The sequence below is a fragment of the Apis cerana genome, linkage group LG9 (assembly GCF_029169275.1).
Source record: "Apis cerana isolate GH-2021 linkage group LG9, AcerK_1.0, whole genome shotgun sequence".
Taxonomy (NCBI): Eukaryota; Metazoa; Arthropoda; class Insecta; order Hymenoptera; family Apidae; genus Apis; species Apis cerana.
This window is the reverse complement of record NC_083860.1, coordinates 5878376-5897448: the sequence shown is the minus strand read 5'-3', so window position 1 is coordinate 5897448 and position 19073 is coordinate 5878376. Positions and strand designations below refer to the sequence as shown.

The window sequence follows — 19073 nt, the reverse complement described above, 5'->3', positions numbered from 1 at the left end:
TATATATATCTTTTTATATTTTTATTGCACAACTTTTAAACTACATTAAATTTTTTTATGTATATTATACTACTTTTTCATTTTTTATGAAAATAAATAAAAGAAAAGATCCTACATTAAATAAAAATGATAATAGAAATAGTAATGTGAAAATAATATGAATTAACAACATTAAAAATTGTTATTAAAATAATTACATGCAAAAAATGATTATAAAAATAGAATATATATAACTCACAAATATTTCATTAATCTGCTTTTAATTGACTTTCAGGTAAAACTACTTTTTCACCAGGTTTAAATGCAGGCATACCAAGATAAGGACAACTAGCACATCGAAAAGCATCACCAAGATAGCACTAAAAAAGAAATATATGTTATTTTTATTTAAATTTTTTTTAAGATAAAGAAAAAAAATATAAATTACATACATTTCCACATGAAGATTTTACAGTTCCTTCTTTTGCAGTTTTTCCACTTAATTCTTCAGCTAAGCCACAAGTGCAATCTTTGCAAGCTTTTCGTTTACCTGTTGTACTACATACTAAGAGAAATTATAATAATTAATAATTTTTTACAAATATTTTTCTGGAAAATTTAAGAGTGAATAAAATTTAAATAAAATTTAAATTTGACTAAAAATTAACAAATAATAAAATTATGTTTATTAAAAGATTTGTTTATTTAAAATATTTATTTAAAATTATATTTAAACATAATAATTTTTAACTATAATATATATATATATAGAATATTTTTTATTTAGAATTTAACTTACCTCGTAAACTATTAATTATAGGTTTGACAATATCATTTTCATCTAAAAGATCATCTTCATTAATTAATTCTTCATCAACAGCACTATCTAATTTCCATATATTAGAAGATTTTTTTTCTCCAAAATTAAGTGTTACACTAGAACCAATCTATATAAATTGGGAATATAATAAATATAAAAACTATCTAAATAAAACAATATTAAATTGTGAAAAAATTTATAAAAAAAAATATAATTTACCTCAAATGAAGGTTTTTCTGCTACTATTTCAAAAATATTATCAATATTATTGTATATATTTAGTAAAAGATTTTTTAACTGTTTTGTATCTAAAGATTCTTGCGCTTTTACTTTAAAACCACTCAATTTCAAATTAGATACTCTTTCATCAAAAATAGGATATACATTTTCCTGTTGTTGGTATGATTCATAAATAATTAATATACCTTCTGGTTTTAACATTCGTAAAGATTCTTCTAGAAATATTTTAATATTTGCATACGATAATTTAAAAATAAAAATAATTACATCATAAATAGAAGAATTGATACCTGAAAAAAAAACAAAAAAATTAATGAAAAAAATAACTTTTACATAAAATTAATATAAACATATTTAAAAATATTTATGTACTTACATTTTTTCAATTCTTTCGTTGACACAATTGAAAGTTGTTCTGCATGATTGAGACGTTTTTGAATTGCACTGATAAAATCTACGATGTCATCATTAGAAATATCACTATCTAGAATTATCAAAACATTGTTATTTTCTTTGAAAAAAGTCATGTTCAGTACAAAAAAATTTTTGAGAAATTTATAATATAATATTTGTTTAAGTCTAACGCTAATCAGCTGATTGCATGATCTAATGAAATATAGATATGAAAGTTTGTAAAGATCAATATCTGCGATTCTAGCACTATCTATTATGAAATTCATAAATTAATTTTTTCATTTGAATATAAAATTAAAATAAAAAAAAAGATTATAAAAATAAATCGAAATTAAAATTATAATTATAATATTAATAATTATATTATAATATCAAATAATTAAATCAATGACATCATTATCATTAGTTTCTGATTTGATTATGACATGTCAATTCTTAAACGTTCTTATTTATTTAAAAATTTCTAATAATTTATTTAATAAATATTTTTTATATTTTATATTTTTAAATAGAATTTATTAATAAAAAATTTTAAATATTGTTAAATAGAATTTATTTAATTTATTGTTATATGAATAAGATATATATGTGTATATATATATATATGAACAAAAAACATAAAAACATATAAATAAATACAAATATAAATATTATGTTTATGATTATATAAAAGTATTATTAATTGATTAATATTTTAGTTAATTACTCACAATAATAATATTATTATTTTCACTATCTTCTGAAAAAACTGATTAAGAATTAGTTAATTTATTTATCTATATATATATTTATATATGACATAGTATATTATCTTGTGTAAATATCTAGACATTAGATCGAATTCTAAATTAAATTTCTTATTTCTTATTCTTGAATTTTATTATATCAGATTATTTTCAAATTAAATAAATTTAAGAAAGTTAAATTATATATTTTTTTATATTTTTATTCTTCAAAAATTTTTGAAAAAGATTTCATGATCTATAATATTTATTATTGATATTTCTAAATCATAATGATTAAGGTAAAGATTAAAATTATTTTAATAAAAAATAGTTACTTTATTTATAATATTATAATAAAATGTACATATATGTAATAAATATATAAATTTTATCAAAATTATAATAAAAATTATATTTTCATGATGTAATAGAATGATACATGAATCAATAAAAATTAAAATAATATACTGTATTATTTTAATTTTTTTAAATCATTACTTTTTTTAAGAACTTATTTTGTAATATTATTAATAATATATTTTACATAATAATCATTAGACTTAAAAAAAAATACAATATAATATTATTGTATTTATTCGGCAATTTAAAAAAATTTCAAAGATTTAATTTAAACGTTAAAATTTATAATATTTATTTATATTTATTTATAATATTTATTTAATATAAATAATATTATTTAATATAAAAATATAAAAATAAATAAAAGATATATATAATTTATTTAATTAATATTACATCAGTAAAAAATGAATGATTCTGTTACAAATATTTCGTATTATTTATTTATATACTAATTTTATTAATTACACAATATCTTTTAATGCTTTTGATCTGCTTAATAAATATTTTGATATTTATTTAAATTAATATGTTTCTATGAATAATTTTTTAATTAATTTTTATTGTATTTAATTGCATAATATAATTTAAATTATTGAAATAATATATTTAATATTTATACAATATTATAATTACAATAAAATTTTGTTTAACGAAGTATGTTTCTTCAAATATGTACGATTTTAATAATCATCATTGCAAGAGAAGGGAGAGTAAGGAATAAAAGAGACGTAGTAGAGACAAATTACTTCATTCGCTTTATTAATGTGACTTCTTGATAAAACATAATACAGAAAATATCTTACTTGATAACCTAATGGTGTCATTCATTGTTATTCAAACAGTTCTACACGAATTTTTGAGTTAAAAATTTCAACTCAAGAAAGGTAAGTTTTTTATTCTATAATTATTTTGCATAACTTTTAATTTATTTCTATTTTATAAAATTCAAAATTAATTTATTATTTTATTTCTTTATTTATTTATTTAATAATAATAAATATTTAATTACTCATTCACGTATGCATTTCATATTTTTTATACACTAAATTAAATTAAATATAATATATAATATGTTCCTAATATTTTCGAAAATTATATTTTGTGTAAAATTTATTTTTGCTAAAAATATTGTTTCTTTTTTTTTTTTAACATAAATAAAACAATTATTCAAATTATATATACTAAGAACAAATAAAATAAAATGTAAAATTTATAACTTAAAAGATATCAAGAAGAAAGCAATTTTTAATTTGTTTTTTATTTAGATACATATACTTTTTATAGAATTTTTACTTTTTATAAAATTTATAGAATTATATATATTTTTTATAGAATTTTTATGTTAGTTTTTTATTTTTATTATTCTTTTTTTTATTATTTACTAAAGACTTCTTGGGAAGCATAGGTCATTCTTATCATTATTCACTTAAGCAATAGATATTGCAAAAGCATTATATATTTTAGATATTCATCTGCAATATTATAAATATTATTATATATGTAAGTACCTAAAAATAATTTTATCATTTTTATAAATAATATATATAAATAATATATATATTATTATATATATATATTATATATATATATATAAATAAATAATATATATATATATATATATTACTATTGTAATACTATTTGTAATTTATAATAAAGATATTTAGAAATCAGTATATGGTAATTTTGCAAAAAAAATATGTGTACTACTAATAAAAAATAAGTTTTGTTTAAAAGTATTTTTATATCGTTATTATTGATAATAAAAATATTGATAATAAAAATTAAAATCTTGTTTATCAAATAAGTTGTAATAACATTAGATAATCATTAAGAAAAGATTATTGCTTTATGTTAAATACAGATTTATATATAATTATATAAAAATATAAATTAAGAATTTGATTTATAAATTAAAATATTATATTATGTATATATATAATATTGAAATAAAAAAAAAATTTCATAAAATATTTTTTCTTCATTATCACAATTATAAATATACAAAAATATTACTATATTGTAATAATAAGTAGATAATTTAAAAAATTTCTTTTATAGGGATTGCTGATATTTATAATAATCAATAAAAATGGTTCATGATGATGGAATTATTAATCAATCTAAACCTGTCATATTAAATAATGAAGAGAAACTTGACAGGATATCACATACTTTAGTGTTTTATGTTAATGGTAAAGAGGTATGTTTATTATATTTATTATATTTATTATATTTATTATATATTTATTATATTTATTATATTATATTATTGTTAATATATTGTTATACATATTATTTATTATATAATATATTCAAATTTATGCATGCGTGTAGAAAAAATGTACTGTAGAAAAAAAACTATATCTGTATATATATATTATTTTTTATTTTAAGAATAGTTAAAAGATATTTTGTACTTAAAATAAAATATAATCATAAATTATTAAAATTAAATTTTTATTTTTCAAAAATATTAACTCTTAAAAAAATTAGTAACTTGTATATATTTTACATTACTTTACTATTTACTTATTTCATTTATTTTATTCTTATTTTTTTTAAATTTCTTTTTAAAGTTGTTCATTTATTAAAATTTTTTAATAAATTTTATTCAAATAGTATTTATTCTATATATATATATATATATTTATAATTACATAATTGTTTATACCATAATATTTTTATTTTTTAAAATTATTATTAAACAATTTTTACAAAAGAAAAAATTAAAAAAAATACAATTATTAATTATTTAAATTAGTTTTCACAAATATCTATAAGTATTGATGCTGTTATAGGTGATTGATAATAGTGTTAATCCAGAATGGACTTTATTATGGTATTTAAGAAATAAGCGTATCCTTTTTTCATTTTAACAAAATTAATATATATATATATAAATATGCATATATTAAATATTTATATATTAACATGTTGAATACCACAGAAATTTTAGATTTCTATTTCATGAGATTACAATAGATTCATAATTTTAAGTTTATAATAATAAAATATTAAGTAAATTATATCTTTATCAATAACACTTTATCAGTTAAAGTTTATTTTATTTTTATTGTTAGTTATTTATAACCATTGTGACTTCACGATGCATTATTTTTAATCATTATATTATTATTCAACAAATATCGTATAAGACACAAAAACAAATATTTACAATATTACATTATATATAACTAATATATATTGATATATGTTATAATATATATATATACACCAATGTTTTTTATTAATAATTCGTTAACAAACTCGAAACAAAAAATTTTGCAAAACAAAATACTAAATTGTTTTAGGAAAAAATTGTTTAAATTTTTTCAGTCTCCAGTTAAGATATTTTCAGATTTTTGGGACATTATATTTTAAAAATTTTATAACAATAATAATAAATCTTATTTTTAAGAAATTAAAATATTACGAAAAAAATATTGCGAAAATAAAGATTTTAATTTCCATTTCTATTTCAAATATTTTTATATGATAAATTGTAACATATAATTAAGTAAAACATGTTTTAATAAAAATATTTAATTATTGCATATACTTTTTATTTTACATTATTATTTAGTTATTTATAATATTTAGTTATTATAATATTTATAATATTTATCATATTTTTTTAATTGATAATAATTATTTTAGAAATTATTTTTATAATTATTATAATTTTATAATTATTTAAATATAATTTTTATTTTAATAATTTTTTTCATCTATCAGTAAGATAAAAATAAATATTACAAATTTTTTTTATTTTTAATATAATAGTTTTTAATATCAAACATCAATTTTATATATAGAAATTAATATAAAAGTAAATATTTAGAATATCTGATATTATATGGTATAACAAAAAAATAAAAAAATATAAATTTTTTATTATAAATCAAAAAGAAATATAGAAAGTACACAATATAAAAAAATAAATAGATCATAGACTCATAAATACAGAAAAATATATATATATTTTTCCTAAGAAGATTTTCCTAACTAGAATAATAGTACGTTTAACTGGTACAAAATTAGGCTGTGCAGAAGGTGGTTGTGGAGCATGCACTGTAATGATATCAAAATTGGATCGTACAACAGGAATTATTACGTATCCTTTTTAATATTATCTTTATTTTAGATTTATATTGTAATAAATAAAAAATAATAATTATAGTATTTTAAAATCATGAATAAATATTAAAATTTTAATAAAGAACTTTTTTCTCTTTAAAAATTGGATTTTAAGAAATTATTCAAAAATTCAAAATTAAAAAATAATAAATCATTCTGTCTAATAAAAAATAGTATAATTTTCTTTAATTGTTCAATTTAAATAGACATCTAGCAGTGAATGCATGTTTAACACTGGTTTGTGCCATGCATGGTTTAGCAATAACTACCATTGAAGGTATTGGAAGTGTTAAAACGACACTGCATCCGGTCCAAGAACGAATAGCAAAAGCACATGGATCACAATGTGGTTTTTGCACACCGGGAATTATAATGTCTATGTATGCTTTACTACGTACTACTCCTAAACCAAATATGAAAGATCTTGAAATAGCTTTTCAAGGTAATATTACAATCATTTTTGCAATTATATTGCTATATGCAGAATGTAACAATATTTATGTATATACAATTTCAATTAAGGAATTTTATCAGTTGTATTAATTAAATTGAATTGTTTTTAGTTTTATTTCAGTTTTATTTCAATAATTGAAAATACATCTTTCTTATGATTCTTTTTATTTAAAGGAATAAACAATGTTGTGAATAATTTTAAATTTAAGAAATTTTTTAAAAGATTAAATATTTTACACGAATATTACGACGAATTTACATTCTTATTCAATTTTCAATAATTTTCATCGATTTCATTCTTTTTTTACTAAAAATTCTATATTTTTATAATTTTCTAAATAGCAAATCAAAAACTAAAATAATAAATAATTTTTTTAAATGTTCATTATTCTTGAATTATTGAATTATTGAAATTTTATGATTTTTTATGGTTTTTATATATTACATAGTTGATTAATTATTTATTAATTATTTAAGTAAATAATATTTATTATTTTTTTTATAAAATATTTTACTACTAAATTCAGAAATTTAAAAATGAATAATTAAGAAAAAAAAATTTGTCTGATAATTTTTTTTCTTTTTCAAGAAATTTATTATTTTATTATTATTAGCTTGATTGATCTATTTGTAGGAAATTTATGCAGATGTACTGGATACCGTCCAATCATAGAAGCTTATAAAACTTTTACGGAAGAATGGGAAATTATGCAATTAATATCAAAAGATAAAGAAAAATCTTTAACAAATGGAGAATGTTCTATGGGAGAAAATTGTTGTAAAAAAATACCAATAGTAGAACCCACAGAAGTTTTTGATTCAAAAGAATTTTGTTCATATGATCCTTCTCAGGAAATAATATTTCCTCCTAAATTACATGTAAGTATTAACAAAATTTTATCTATTTAACATAATCATAAAAAATTAATTCAATATCTTTTTGTGATAAGAGAAAATTATTAAAACGCGAGTGATATAAATAAATCCATGTGTGTAAGATTTTATATCATTTATTATTTTTTTTATTAATGAAATATAACATTTTATTTTAATAGATTAAATAAATTTTTTTTAGATTTCTTCACATTTAGATGAAGACTACTTAATAATAGAAGGGAAAAATGTTACTTGGTATAGACCAAAAACACTTACTGAATTATTATATTTAAAAAATCAATATCCGAATGCAAAAATTGTTGTAGGAAATACAGAGATAGGTAAAATTTAATCATCTAATAAATTATTTCAATTTACATATCTATTAATTCAATAATAGAATTAAATAACATAAAAATATAACATAAAAATATTTATTATATATATTTTTAGGGGTTGAAGTTAAATTTAAGTATCTATCTTATCCAGTTCTTATACAGCCTACTTTAATCAAAGAAATGCATACTATCGAAGAATATTCAAAAGTATTGAATATAGGTGCTAGTGTTACACTTGTTGAAATGGAAAAATCCTTAAAAAATCAAATTGCTATAAAACCTGGTACTTAGGCATATATTTTATATTATAAAATTAGTTATTAAATTATTAAATTATTAAAATATTAAATTAATAATAAAGTTTTATTTGTCATTAGATTTCTAAATAAATTTTATTTTTTTATTATTATTATAGAATATCAAACGAGAATTTTTAATGAAATAGTTAATATGCTTTACTATTTTGCTGGAAAACAAATCAGAAATGTGGCTGTAAGTAATCTATTAGTAAAAAAATTTTTAATTTTTGAAAAAAAAATTTTTTTGTTATATGATAATTTTTGTGTTAACTATTTTCTTAATTTTCTATAGGCTGTTGGTGGAAATATAATGACGGGAAGTCCTATATCAGATCTGAATCCAATTTTTATGGCAGCTGGAGTAAAGTTAAATGTTTCAAGCTTGAAAAATGGAAATAGACTTATTCCAATGGATCACACTTTTTTTAAAGGTTATCGGCAAAATGTTATTTCATCAGAAGAAATTTTACTTTCGATACAAATACCATTTTCTGAAAAAGTAAACAAAATTTGATAAAATAAATTTATTATTTATTCGTAAATAATATTATATTTTTTTAATTAATATTTTATTTTTTAGAATCAATATTTTGTTGCTTTTAAACAAGCAAGAAGACGAGATGATGATATTGCTATTGTTAATATGGCATTAAATGTATTCTTTGAGCCAGAAAGTAATATCGTTAATAAAGCATATTTAGCTTTTGGTGGTATGGCTCCAACGACGGTTTTAGCAAGAAAAACTTGTAATATTATGATTGGAAGGTTTTATAAAATTGTACAATACATATATTTAATTTTGAATTATATTACAGAAAAAATATTAATATATATTTTTTTTTAGGAAATGGGATAAAGATCTTTTAGAAACTATTTATGATTCATTATTGAATGAATTACCTTTATCAGATAATGTACCGGGCGGAATGGTCAAGTATCGTAGATCGTTGAGTTTAAGGTACATTATTAATATTTTAAAAATTTATATTTAAAAATTTTTAATATATTAAAAATTTATTTAAATTTTTTGTGAAAAAATGTGAAAATTATTATTTTAATAGAATAATTTTTAATAATTATTATAATTTTAATATTTTACAGTCTATTCTTTAAAGGATTTTTGCATATAGCTAAAAAATTTCAAATATTTTTGCCAAAAGAAGTTGAAAGTGCAACAGAAGGATTCCATACCAAAAAATTAAAAAGTTCACAATATTATCAAGTGGTATTTGTGCTTATTTCAATGTATAAATTATTTTATAGAATTTTTTTTGAAAATGTATAATTTTTAATTCTTTAATTTTTATGTTTAAGTTTATTTTTTTTAATATTAATGTATTAGGTTCAAAAAGATCAGGAAGCAAATGATTTAGTTGGAAGATCAATTGTTCATGCTAGTGCATATAAACAAGCAACTGGAGAAGCAATATATTGCGATGATATGCCCAAGTTTGTCGACGAACTATATTTAGCTGTAGTTTTATCAACCAGAGCTCATGCAAAGATTTTGAAAATCGATGCAACTAAAGCATTGTTGATAGAAGGTGTAATTGTTTTTTATAGTGCAAAGGATATACCTGAAAAACAGCGATGGTTTGGTCCCATATTTAAAGACGAAGAAATTTTTGTATCGGAAAAGGTGATTTTAAAATTTATTTGAAAAAAATATATTTAAATACTAAAAGAAGTATTTTATAACTTATTATAATTGAACTATTAAATTGTATAGTAAATAATAAAAATAATAGTAAAAAAAAAATAAATATATATTTGTTTATAAGGTGACAAGTCATGGTCAAGTAATTGGAGCAATTGTAGCTATTAATCAAACCATTGCACAGAAAGCAGCTAGAATGGTTGAAATTGAATATGAAAATTTAGAACCAATAATTATTTCTATAGAGGTATAATAAAAATTTTTAATTTTTAAAAAATTTTTTTAAATTTAATTTTTATTTTTAAATAAATTTTTAAATAATTAAGTTAATATATTTTTTAATTTAAAAATTATTTTTGGTTTAATTATAGGATGCTATTAAACATCGTTCCTTTTTCAATCAAACACCAAAACATATAAATAATGGAGACATAGAAAAGGCTTTTATTGAATCACAACATATTCTTAAAGGAGAAGTTCGAACAGGAGCACAAGAGCATTTTTATCTTGAAACAAATGCAACTTTGGCAATTCCAAAAGAAGAAGATGAATTAGAAATATTTTGTTCAACACAACATCCCACAGAGCTTCAGAAATTTATTTCACATCTTTTAAATATCCATGCTAATAAAATTGTGGTCAGAACAAAAAGATTAGGTGGTGGTTTTGGAGGGAAAGAATCTCGTTCAGCAGTACTTGCTTTACCAGTTGTTTTTGCTGCTTATAAGTAAATATCTTTGTATGCAAAAAGAAAAAAAAAATAAAAAATAAAAACTATGAAATAAAATGAAATGAAATTAGATTATCTAAAGATTTTGATGTTTAATTTATTTTTGCAGATTAAGAAAACCAGTACGTTGCATGCTTGATAGAGATGAAGATATTATGATGTCTGGAGCAAGACATCCATTTTTGTTAAAATATAAAGTTGGATTTGATGATTCTGGTTTAATCAAAGGAGCACAAGTTTATATCTATAATAATGCAGGTTATTCTTATGACTTATCTCCTGCAGTATGTTGAATTTCTTTATTAATTTCTATTATTAAATGTTTTATTTTTTAGATATTAAATTTTATATTTTGAATTAATTTTAAGGTATTAGAACGGGCTATGTTCCATTTTGAAAATTCTTATAAGATACCAGTGTCTGATGTATATGGTTTTATATGTAAAACTAATATACCGTCAAGTACGGCATTTCGTGGTTTTGGAGGTCCGCAAGGAATGTTTTTAGCTGAAACAATGATAAGGCATATTGCAGAATATTTAAATAAAAATCCTGTTGAGGTCAAAATTACAATCATATCATAAAATTAATCATATAAAATTATAATATTTATAATCAATATATGCATAATTTCTAATAGATTGCAGAATTGAATTTATATAAAGAAGAAGATACAACTCATTATAATCAGAAGCTCTTTAATTGTACAATACAACGTTGCTGGAAAGAGTGTATTTTATCTTCAAATTATAATGAACGTCTTTTACAAGTTCAAAAATATAACAGGTATATTTAAACATTATTATATTATTTTTTTTTTATTTTATTTTTACTAATATTTTTATTTTATTTTATTCTTTTCATTTTTTTTAAATTTTTTAATATTTTTTTCGCATTTTATAATTTTCTTAAGTAAATTAAAAAATTTTTAAATTAATAATTTTTATTTATTAATTATTTATAGTATAGTTATGTTGTAAAATTTCAATGATATAAAAATTTTTGTATGAACCTATTTTTGGTATTGATTTTAATAAACCACTATTCTAACAGAGAAAATAGATACAAGAAAAAAGGATTGGCAATAGTCCCAACAAAATTTGGTATTTCTTTCTCTATAGCCTTTCTAAATCAAGCAGGAGCGCTTGTACATGTCTATACAGATGGTTCTGTATTAATTAGTCATGGTGGTGTTGAAATGGGACAAGGTTTACATACAAAAATGATACAAGTAATATAAATTAATTTATTTTTCTATTTTAATTAATTTCACCTATTTTTTAACTTTAATTTCTGTAATGTAACTATAAATTTTTTATTATAATTATAATTATAAATTTCGAAACGTAATAATTATAAATTTTACTTTCTGTCTTTACTTTTATTATATTTTATTTATATTAATCATTAAAGTATATCATATTTAAAACATGATCTATCAAAAAAAATTTTCGAATTGTTATTTATGATTACTAAAATTGAAAATACATTTTTTAAATCTGAAAATTTATTTTCTAAATATAATTTTTTAGAATTATTTTTAATATCAGAAGTAATACAATTTTACTGTATGCTATACTATGTACTATATAAATTAGAATAATCTGCAATAAATATTATAATAACTATAACTATTATAAATATTATAAATAAGAAGTACTTGTTATATTACTTTTCTTTTTTTCTTTTTTAATATTTAGGTAGCAAGTAGATCATTAAAAATAAAACCTGATAAAATACACATAATGGAAACAGCTACTGATAAAGTACCAAATACATCTGCAACAGCAGCTAGTGCTTCTTCAGATTTAAATGGTATGGCCATCATGGTATGTAAAAATATTTTTTTTTATTCATCTATATCCTCTTAGTTAATGTTATGTATATAAAAATTTTTGTATCACTGTTTTAATATTATTTTTCTTTTTATTATTAAATTAAATTTTAGTAGCAAATGATTAATGCGTATTAAATTAAATATTCATTTTAAATCTTACTAAAATTTCAGAATGCTTGTAATAAAATTATGGAACGTCTAAAACCAGTGATAGATAAAAATCCTAATGGTACATGGGAAGAATGGGTGACAACAGCTTATTTGGAAAGAATTAGCCTTTCTGCTACTGGTTTTTACAAAACTCCCGACATACAATATTCATTTGAAACTAATACGGGAAATGTATTCAATTATTTTACGTATGGCGTTGCATGTTCAGAAGTAGAAATCGATTGTTTGACTGGAGATCATCAAGTAAATATAAAAAATATATCTAGTTAATATTTTATAATATTTATACAAATATTTATTTTAAAATTATTTTCATGATTAATAATCATAATTTTAGATATAAATATAGACTTTAAATTTAGATTTAGATTATAATATAAATTATTAAATAATAATATTTATGTATAGGTATTACAAACTGATATTGTAATGGATTTAGGTGAAAGTCTAAATCCTGCGATTGATATTGGACAAATTGAAGGAGCTTTTATGCAAGGATATGGTTTATTCACATTGGAAGAAATGGTATATTTAAGAAATGGAGCTATTGCGACTAGAGGTCCAGGTGCATATAAAATACCTGGTTTTGCAGATATTCCAGAAATATTTAATGTATCCTTACTAAAAGGTGCCTCAAATCCTAGAGCTGTTTATTCGTCCAAGGTAATCTTAAAAAAAATTAAAAAATCATTATTTTGTTCATTTTTTTAATTATTTTATTTTATTTTTTTTTTTAGGCTGTAGGAGAACCTCCACTGTTTCTTGCATCCTCTATATTTTTTGCAATAAAAGAAGCTATTAAATCTGCTCGCACAGACTATAATCTTAAAAATTACTTTCAATTAGATGCACCTGCAACTGCAGCTCGTATTCGTTTAGCATGCATTGATGATTTTACATCAAAGGTAAAATAAATGTTTAATATAAAAGGATTTTATGAAAAAATTATATTATATTATGTATATTCTTTAATTTATAATTATAATTCTTTAATTATCTTGGCTACAGATTGCAGAACCAAATTTACAACATCAATGGAATATTGTTCCATAGAAATATTATAATGAAATAAAAAACAAATATCTTTATTTATGGGCATAGCTAAAATAGAGTAAATAAGATACTTATTGTTCTCTTACTTACTCATGATTAATGACAAAAAACATATTTTAAAAAATATATGCTCAGATTTATAATTAGATTGAATAATTTTTGTATATTTAGTGTATATAGAATATTGATTCTAAAAAATAAATATAATTGTTTGAAAAAATATTTTGAATTTGTTGAAAATAAAAGACTTTTCAAAATTTTGTTTCAAATTTCTATTGATTTTATTTATATATACTAATATACTAATATTCATAAATAATTAACATAAGATTAAAAATTTTTTTAATCTAATATTTTTGCCGCAATTTCTTAAATGATGTTCTTGCATTCATCTCATATGTATTTTTTATTAAAAAAAAATAAAAATATGTAAACAAAACATCTAAAGTATAAGCGAAAAATTTAACTCAAATAGATAAGATAAGAATTAAAAAACAAAGATAAGAATTAAAAATCTCTTGAATATTAAATAGAGCACTTATAAAAATTAAATGAGATTTTATTAATTTTTTTTAAATTAAATTGGAATATAATGATAATAATTAAAAATTGGTAATAAAATGAATTAAAAATTATTTTTTAAGTTTATAATAATTATATAATTATACAATGGCCGGAATATATAACTATTATTATTATTATATATTTTAAAACATAATGATAAAATAATAATAAAAATGATTTCCCATTGAAAATAAAATCAAAATAAAATCCAAAAAATAATCTTTCGTTCCAGCTCTCTTCATAACAATTTATCAGATTTCTTGTTTTTTTTTTTTCAAAAATTGAAATTGAAATTTAGGCTCGAGATTCGCTATTTGCAAAAAAAAAAAATTAATTAGTGAAAGTTAAATGCATATGAATAACAATAATCATCATTTTATCGATATCGTTTTACATACAAATTATTGTTTGCACAAATGCAGAATTTCGAACTCAATGTTTCGAAACCATTACTTCATGATTGATCGCAAAACTCAAAAAACTAAAAACAAAATGATTATGAATAATGTTTCATTTAATTTTGTTATAAATTTTATTTTCTAAATAAAAAAAAAGAAAAAAAAACTTATTATTTACATTAAAAAAAAAATTACAATTTGTAAATAATAGTAGCTTCACATCTATTCGTATGATGAAATATATATATATTTATGAATAAATATACAAATAAAATTTTAAATACGAAAATCAAATATAATTTTAAAAAACTGAATGTAATTTCGACGTTTTTGATATAATAGCGGAATTTGCCTGTGTATTTTTCCTATCTGGTAACTGTTGCTCGATGGGCAAATATGTTATCTATCGTATCGATAACAGCACAGGTAGTTATCTGTAAAATTAAATATTTTAAACAGTATTCATTTAAGTATAATTATATTTTTCAATATTTTATTAAAATGATTTATTAATGCTATAATGTTCTATAAATATAATTTTATTATAATAAGATTTACTATTGTTCAATTGATCAATATTATGATTAAAATTTTCATTTAAATTTTATAAATTTCTAAGAAATGTTTTTTTTTTAATGTTAAATATTATAACAAATAATTATGGATATTAAACAATCTTTTAGAGATAATTATAATTTGTTCTAAAAAAATTTTTACTTTAGATTTATAAATTATTTTCAATGTATTAAAAAATATAATTTTTTAAAACATTTTGATTGAATAAGATGTATTTAGAATTATATTTGATTGAATAATATTGAATATTGAATATCATTATAACAAAATAAATATGGAAAAATTTCTATAATTTTTTTTTAAATTATATAATATAATATTATGAATAATATAAACTTTTAAAATTATGACTACATCAAACTAGAAAAAAATAAAATTGAAAAAAAATATATAAATTTGCATAAAAAATATAATATAAATTTTTGAAATTTTTTTATATATATAATAATATTTAAATAATAATTTAAATAATATTTTAATAATATTTAAATTGTAATTTAAATTTTTTTTAAAAATTTAATTTAAATATTTAATTGTTGTTTACAAAAGTATTTTAATAGTTTAGTAATATAATATGCATAATAACATATGCATATTATGTGAAAAAGGAATAATTTATATTTATATATATATATCATGTTTTATTATTAACAATTTTGTACAATTATTATTAACGAATTTACTAAATTTTCAATAAATCTCTATTTCTTTTTTCTTTTTTTTCAATTTTTATATGATTATTTCTTAGTTTTTTATTTTAAATCAAATTAAATAAAAATATTATTATTATTATTAAAATATGATATGAATACCATAAAACATATCACAAAAATCTTTATGAAAGTTAAAATAAGTTAAAATTAATTTGTTTAATTATTTAACATATATAAATATTTAAGCAATATATTTAATATCTTATATTTCTATCTTTTTATGGTAATAATTGTAGATATTTTTAACTTGTTAAACATTCATAGATAGATTAAATATTCATAGATAAAGATAAATGATTACTATATGTTTATTATATACTATATATATTCTATTATATGATATATGTAAGGAAGTTAAAAAATTATAGTTTTTTCTTAATAATAATCATTTTCTTTTTGTTAACAATTACTAAATACTTTTAATTCTATTTTTCTATTCTACTTCATTTATCTTATTATTACATTCTATTATTTATATATGTTAAATATATTAAAAATCAATATAAATAATAAGATTTACTCACTTGAGAAAGAAAAAAGTATTCACTATAAAAATGATAATTTCAATTTTCAAACATCTCTTATTTATAATCTATTTTTAATAAAAATTGTTTTATCTTAGTACTAAAAAGTTTCTCATTACACATTCACACATAAATCACAATATTTAACTTTTTCTTCAAATCATATTAAAAAGAACCGTTTATCGATCGAAAACATTCGATCCTGTAGAATTTATTTACCACTATCAGAATAGAAGCAATTGATTTGAATTACAGTACCATTCGATGCAAATTTTGAATCTTGTGTACACGGATACAATTCTATTCGAATAACGGTCTAGATAAAAATTCATCTCAATGGCACTGTGGTGGGGATGATGTTGTTAGGGAGACTGCTGCCCGTGGCCGATACCAGTCTGTTCGCGTTCACGTTCAGTCGGTGCGTGCTAGCGGCTCGTGTCGCGTGTTTTCAGTTCATTTCTTTCTTCGTCGTCATCCTCGACACACGATTCGCCGTTTCGTTCAATTTTACGCGAGTTTCGTCTACGGTTCACTCTGTACAATCTTCGAATTCCCCGTTGAAATATTACGGTGTGACGTCGAAAAGTGTCAGAGAAGACTCTGTGGTTCCGAACAATCGATATCGATCTTTGGAACACCGATCGCGAATCGAGAGGTAGGTTCGATTCTACAGCAGGTGCTTCGCTAGTTGAGAAACACGTGGATCAATCGATTATTCGAAATAATCGATAATTATTTCTTTTCTAATATATCGCATAGTAGGGATATTTTATAGAGATTTAGTCATGATTAGCCTAAATATTTGTGTAAATTTATATTTTTATGAATATAAAATATATTTGCATTTTTCAATTTCGCATAAATGTATAATTATTGTTTTGTCATGACATAAAGATGTGATAAACGAATTATCGATTAAAAGTCGAAACTCTCGATATACGTAGTTCATATTTGCTCCACGCTATTTTGGAGGGAAATAGTCTAATTGGTCGTTAGTAATGTAACAAGTCACTTTTGATCAGTGTCGAATATGTCGCAGTGGAATTTGGAGTTTGAAATATTATAAAATTGTGATAAAATTGTGTATATCGCGTTTTCTTTATAACAGAAAAATGTAATATATCGATATTAAAATTTGTGGAAATAGTTTATTATTTGTTTGTCAAGTATATCTTCCGTATATCGAGTGAAATTCGATTGTCAGGATTTTTATATATTCGTGAAATCAAGAATTCGAAGAAATGAATACAGAAATGAATTGATAAATGAATATTGAAAAGTAAAAACATATTATGCAGTACGAAGTTTCTTCGCATAATAGAAGGTAAGAATTGTTTTATATCTTAACCAATACAAACGACATGAATTAAATATGCAATTGTGTCAATGATTTTTAACAAAATGGCTGTCTGCGTGAGAAAAAAGATTCGAAGCGTTATAATTTTATATAATATTTATTTATGTTTTTATTCTAGTACAGTTTAGGCTCAGACATAATAGATTCATAAATTTTCTTCGTTCCATTGACATTGACAATTAAAACGTGGTGCATTTTTGGCGCGGAAATTTGAAAGTGCTAGAAAATTCAAATTCTTTTTCGAAGATTCTATTATATATTCTTTCCTTTTTTAAAATTATTTATAATAATATTATAGTACTTTAACATTCTATATATATCGATATTATATTTTCTATTTTCTTATTGTCGAATCATTAAAGACCAAGATTATTCATCAAAATCGATCGATTTTTCCATCTTTTTTTTTTTTTATTTCAACTTTTCATTTCGAACAGAGATATTCAACAGGATAGTTCTGTTAAATCTGTTTTTGTTCATGTTATTTTCGTACTGGTATTTCTTGTGTATGTCTCTTTTATTTTCTCATATGTATTTTTTTTTAAATTTTACGAACGTCACCAGTTGACCATTTAAAAGAAAGGTCAATAATGATATAAAACGTAAGATGCAGATAATTATTTATCATTTAATTATCAAAATTTTGCAAATTCGATAAATAGAAAAATTTTTAATTTTTCTTAAAAGTTTAATTAAAAATTGAAATAGGATCAAGTATTATATAATGATAATTTTATTTAATTTATCTTTCATTTAGTTTTTATTTATTTTATTTTATTCCATTTAAATTTAATTTATATTTTCATAAATAATTTTGAAATATATATTGTCAAATATTATTCGCGATTT

At 19.5% G+C, this 19073-nt stretch overlaps 3 protein-coding genes across 9 annotated transcripts in view; 2 read left to right on the top strand and 1 right to left on the bottom strand.

The window, feature by feature from the left end:
- Positions 1–4: 4 nt before the first annotated feature.
- LOC108003921 (anamorsin homolog) lies at positions 5–1700 on the bottom strand. The gene is made up of 5 exons (XM_017066512.3): positions 1416–1700; positions 1019–1329; positions 779–926; positions 432–544; positions 5–359 (listed from the first exon to the last, which is right to left on the bottom strand). The coding sequence occupies exons 1-5, from the start codon at positions 1564–1566 to the stop codon at positions 249–251; spliced, it is 834 nt and encodes a 277-aa protein (XP_016922001.1). The 5' UTR covers positions 1567–1700; the 3' UTR covers positions 5–248.
- Positions 1701–3222: 1522 nt separating this feature from the next.
- LOC108003909 (xanthine dehydrogenase) lies at positions 3223–14361 on the top strand. 5 transcript variants are annotated; one of them, XM_062079152.1, is made up of 25 exons: positions 3223–3425; positions 4600–4741; positions 5340–5397; positions 6559–6655; positions 6885–7120; positions 7766–8010; positions 8207–8348; positions 8461–8628; positions 8761–8837; positions 8937–9143; positions 9225–9409; positions 9489–9602; positions 9746–9869; positions 9987–10283; positions 10426–10548; positions 10673–11028; positions 11141–11315; positions 11400–11591; positions 11672–11817; positions 12085–12262; positions 12732–12860; positions 13040–13282; positions 13448–13702; positions 13777–13944; positions 14048–14361. In XM_062079152.1, exons 2-25 carry the CDS (start codon positions 4631–4633, stop codon positions 14090–14092), a joined length of 4071 nt encoding a protein of 1356 aa, XP_061935136.1. In that variant the 5' UTR covers positions 3223–3425; positions 4600–4630; the 3' UTR covers positions 14093–14361. The 5 variants fall into 5 exon arrangements, with proteins under 5 accessions (XP_061935136.1, XP_061935140.1, XP_061935137.1 ...); XM_062079153.1 differs by lacking the exon at positions 3223–3425 and adding an exon at positions 3972–4041; XM_062079154.1 differs by lacking the exon at positions 3223–3425 and having other exon boundaries at positions 4662–4741; positions 6551–6655.
- A 2864-nt stretch (positions 14362–17225) lies between these two features.
- LOC108002084 (A disintegrin and metalloproteinase with thrombospondin motifs 9) overlaps positions 17226–19073 on the top strand; it is a 116437-nt gene continuing 114589 nt past the window's right edge. The window contains exons 1-2 of one of the 3 annotated variants that reach the window (XM_062079147.1): positions 17265–17522; positions 18166–18191. The gene's annotated coding sequence lies outside the window, so the exon portion shown is untranslated. Of the gene's footprint in view, positions 17523–18165; positions 18192–19073 lie in introns of those variants that run through there. The other 2 variants (XM_062079146.1, XM_062079148.1) reach the window with 2 other exon arrangements.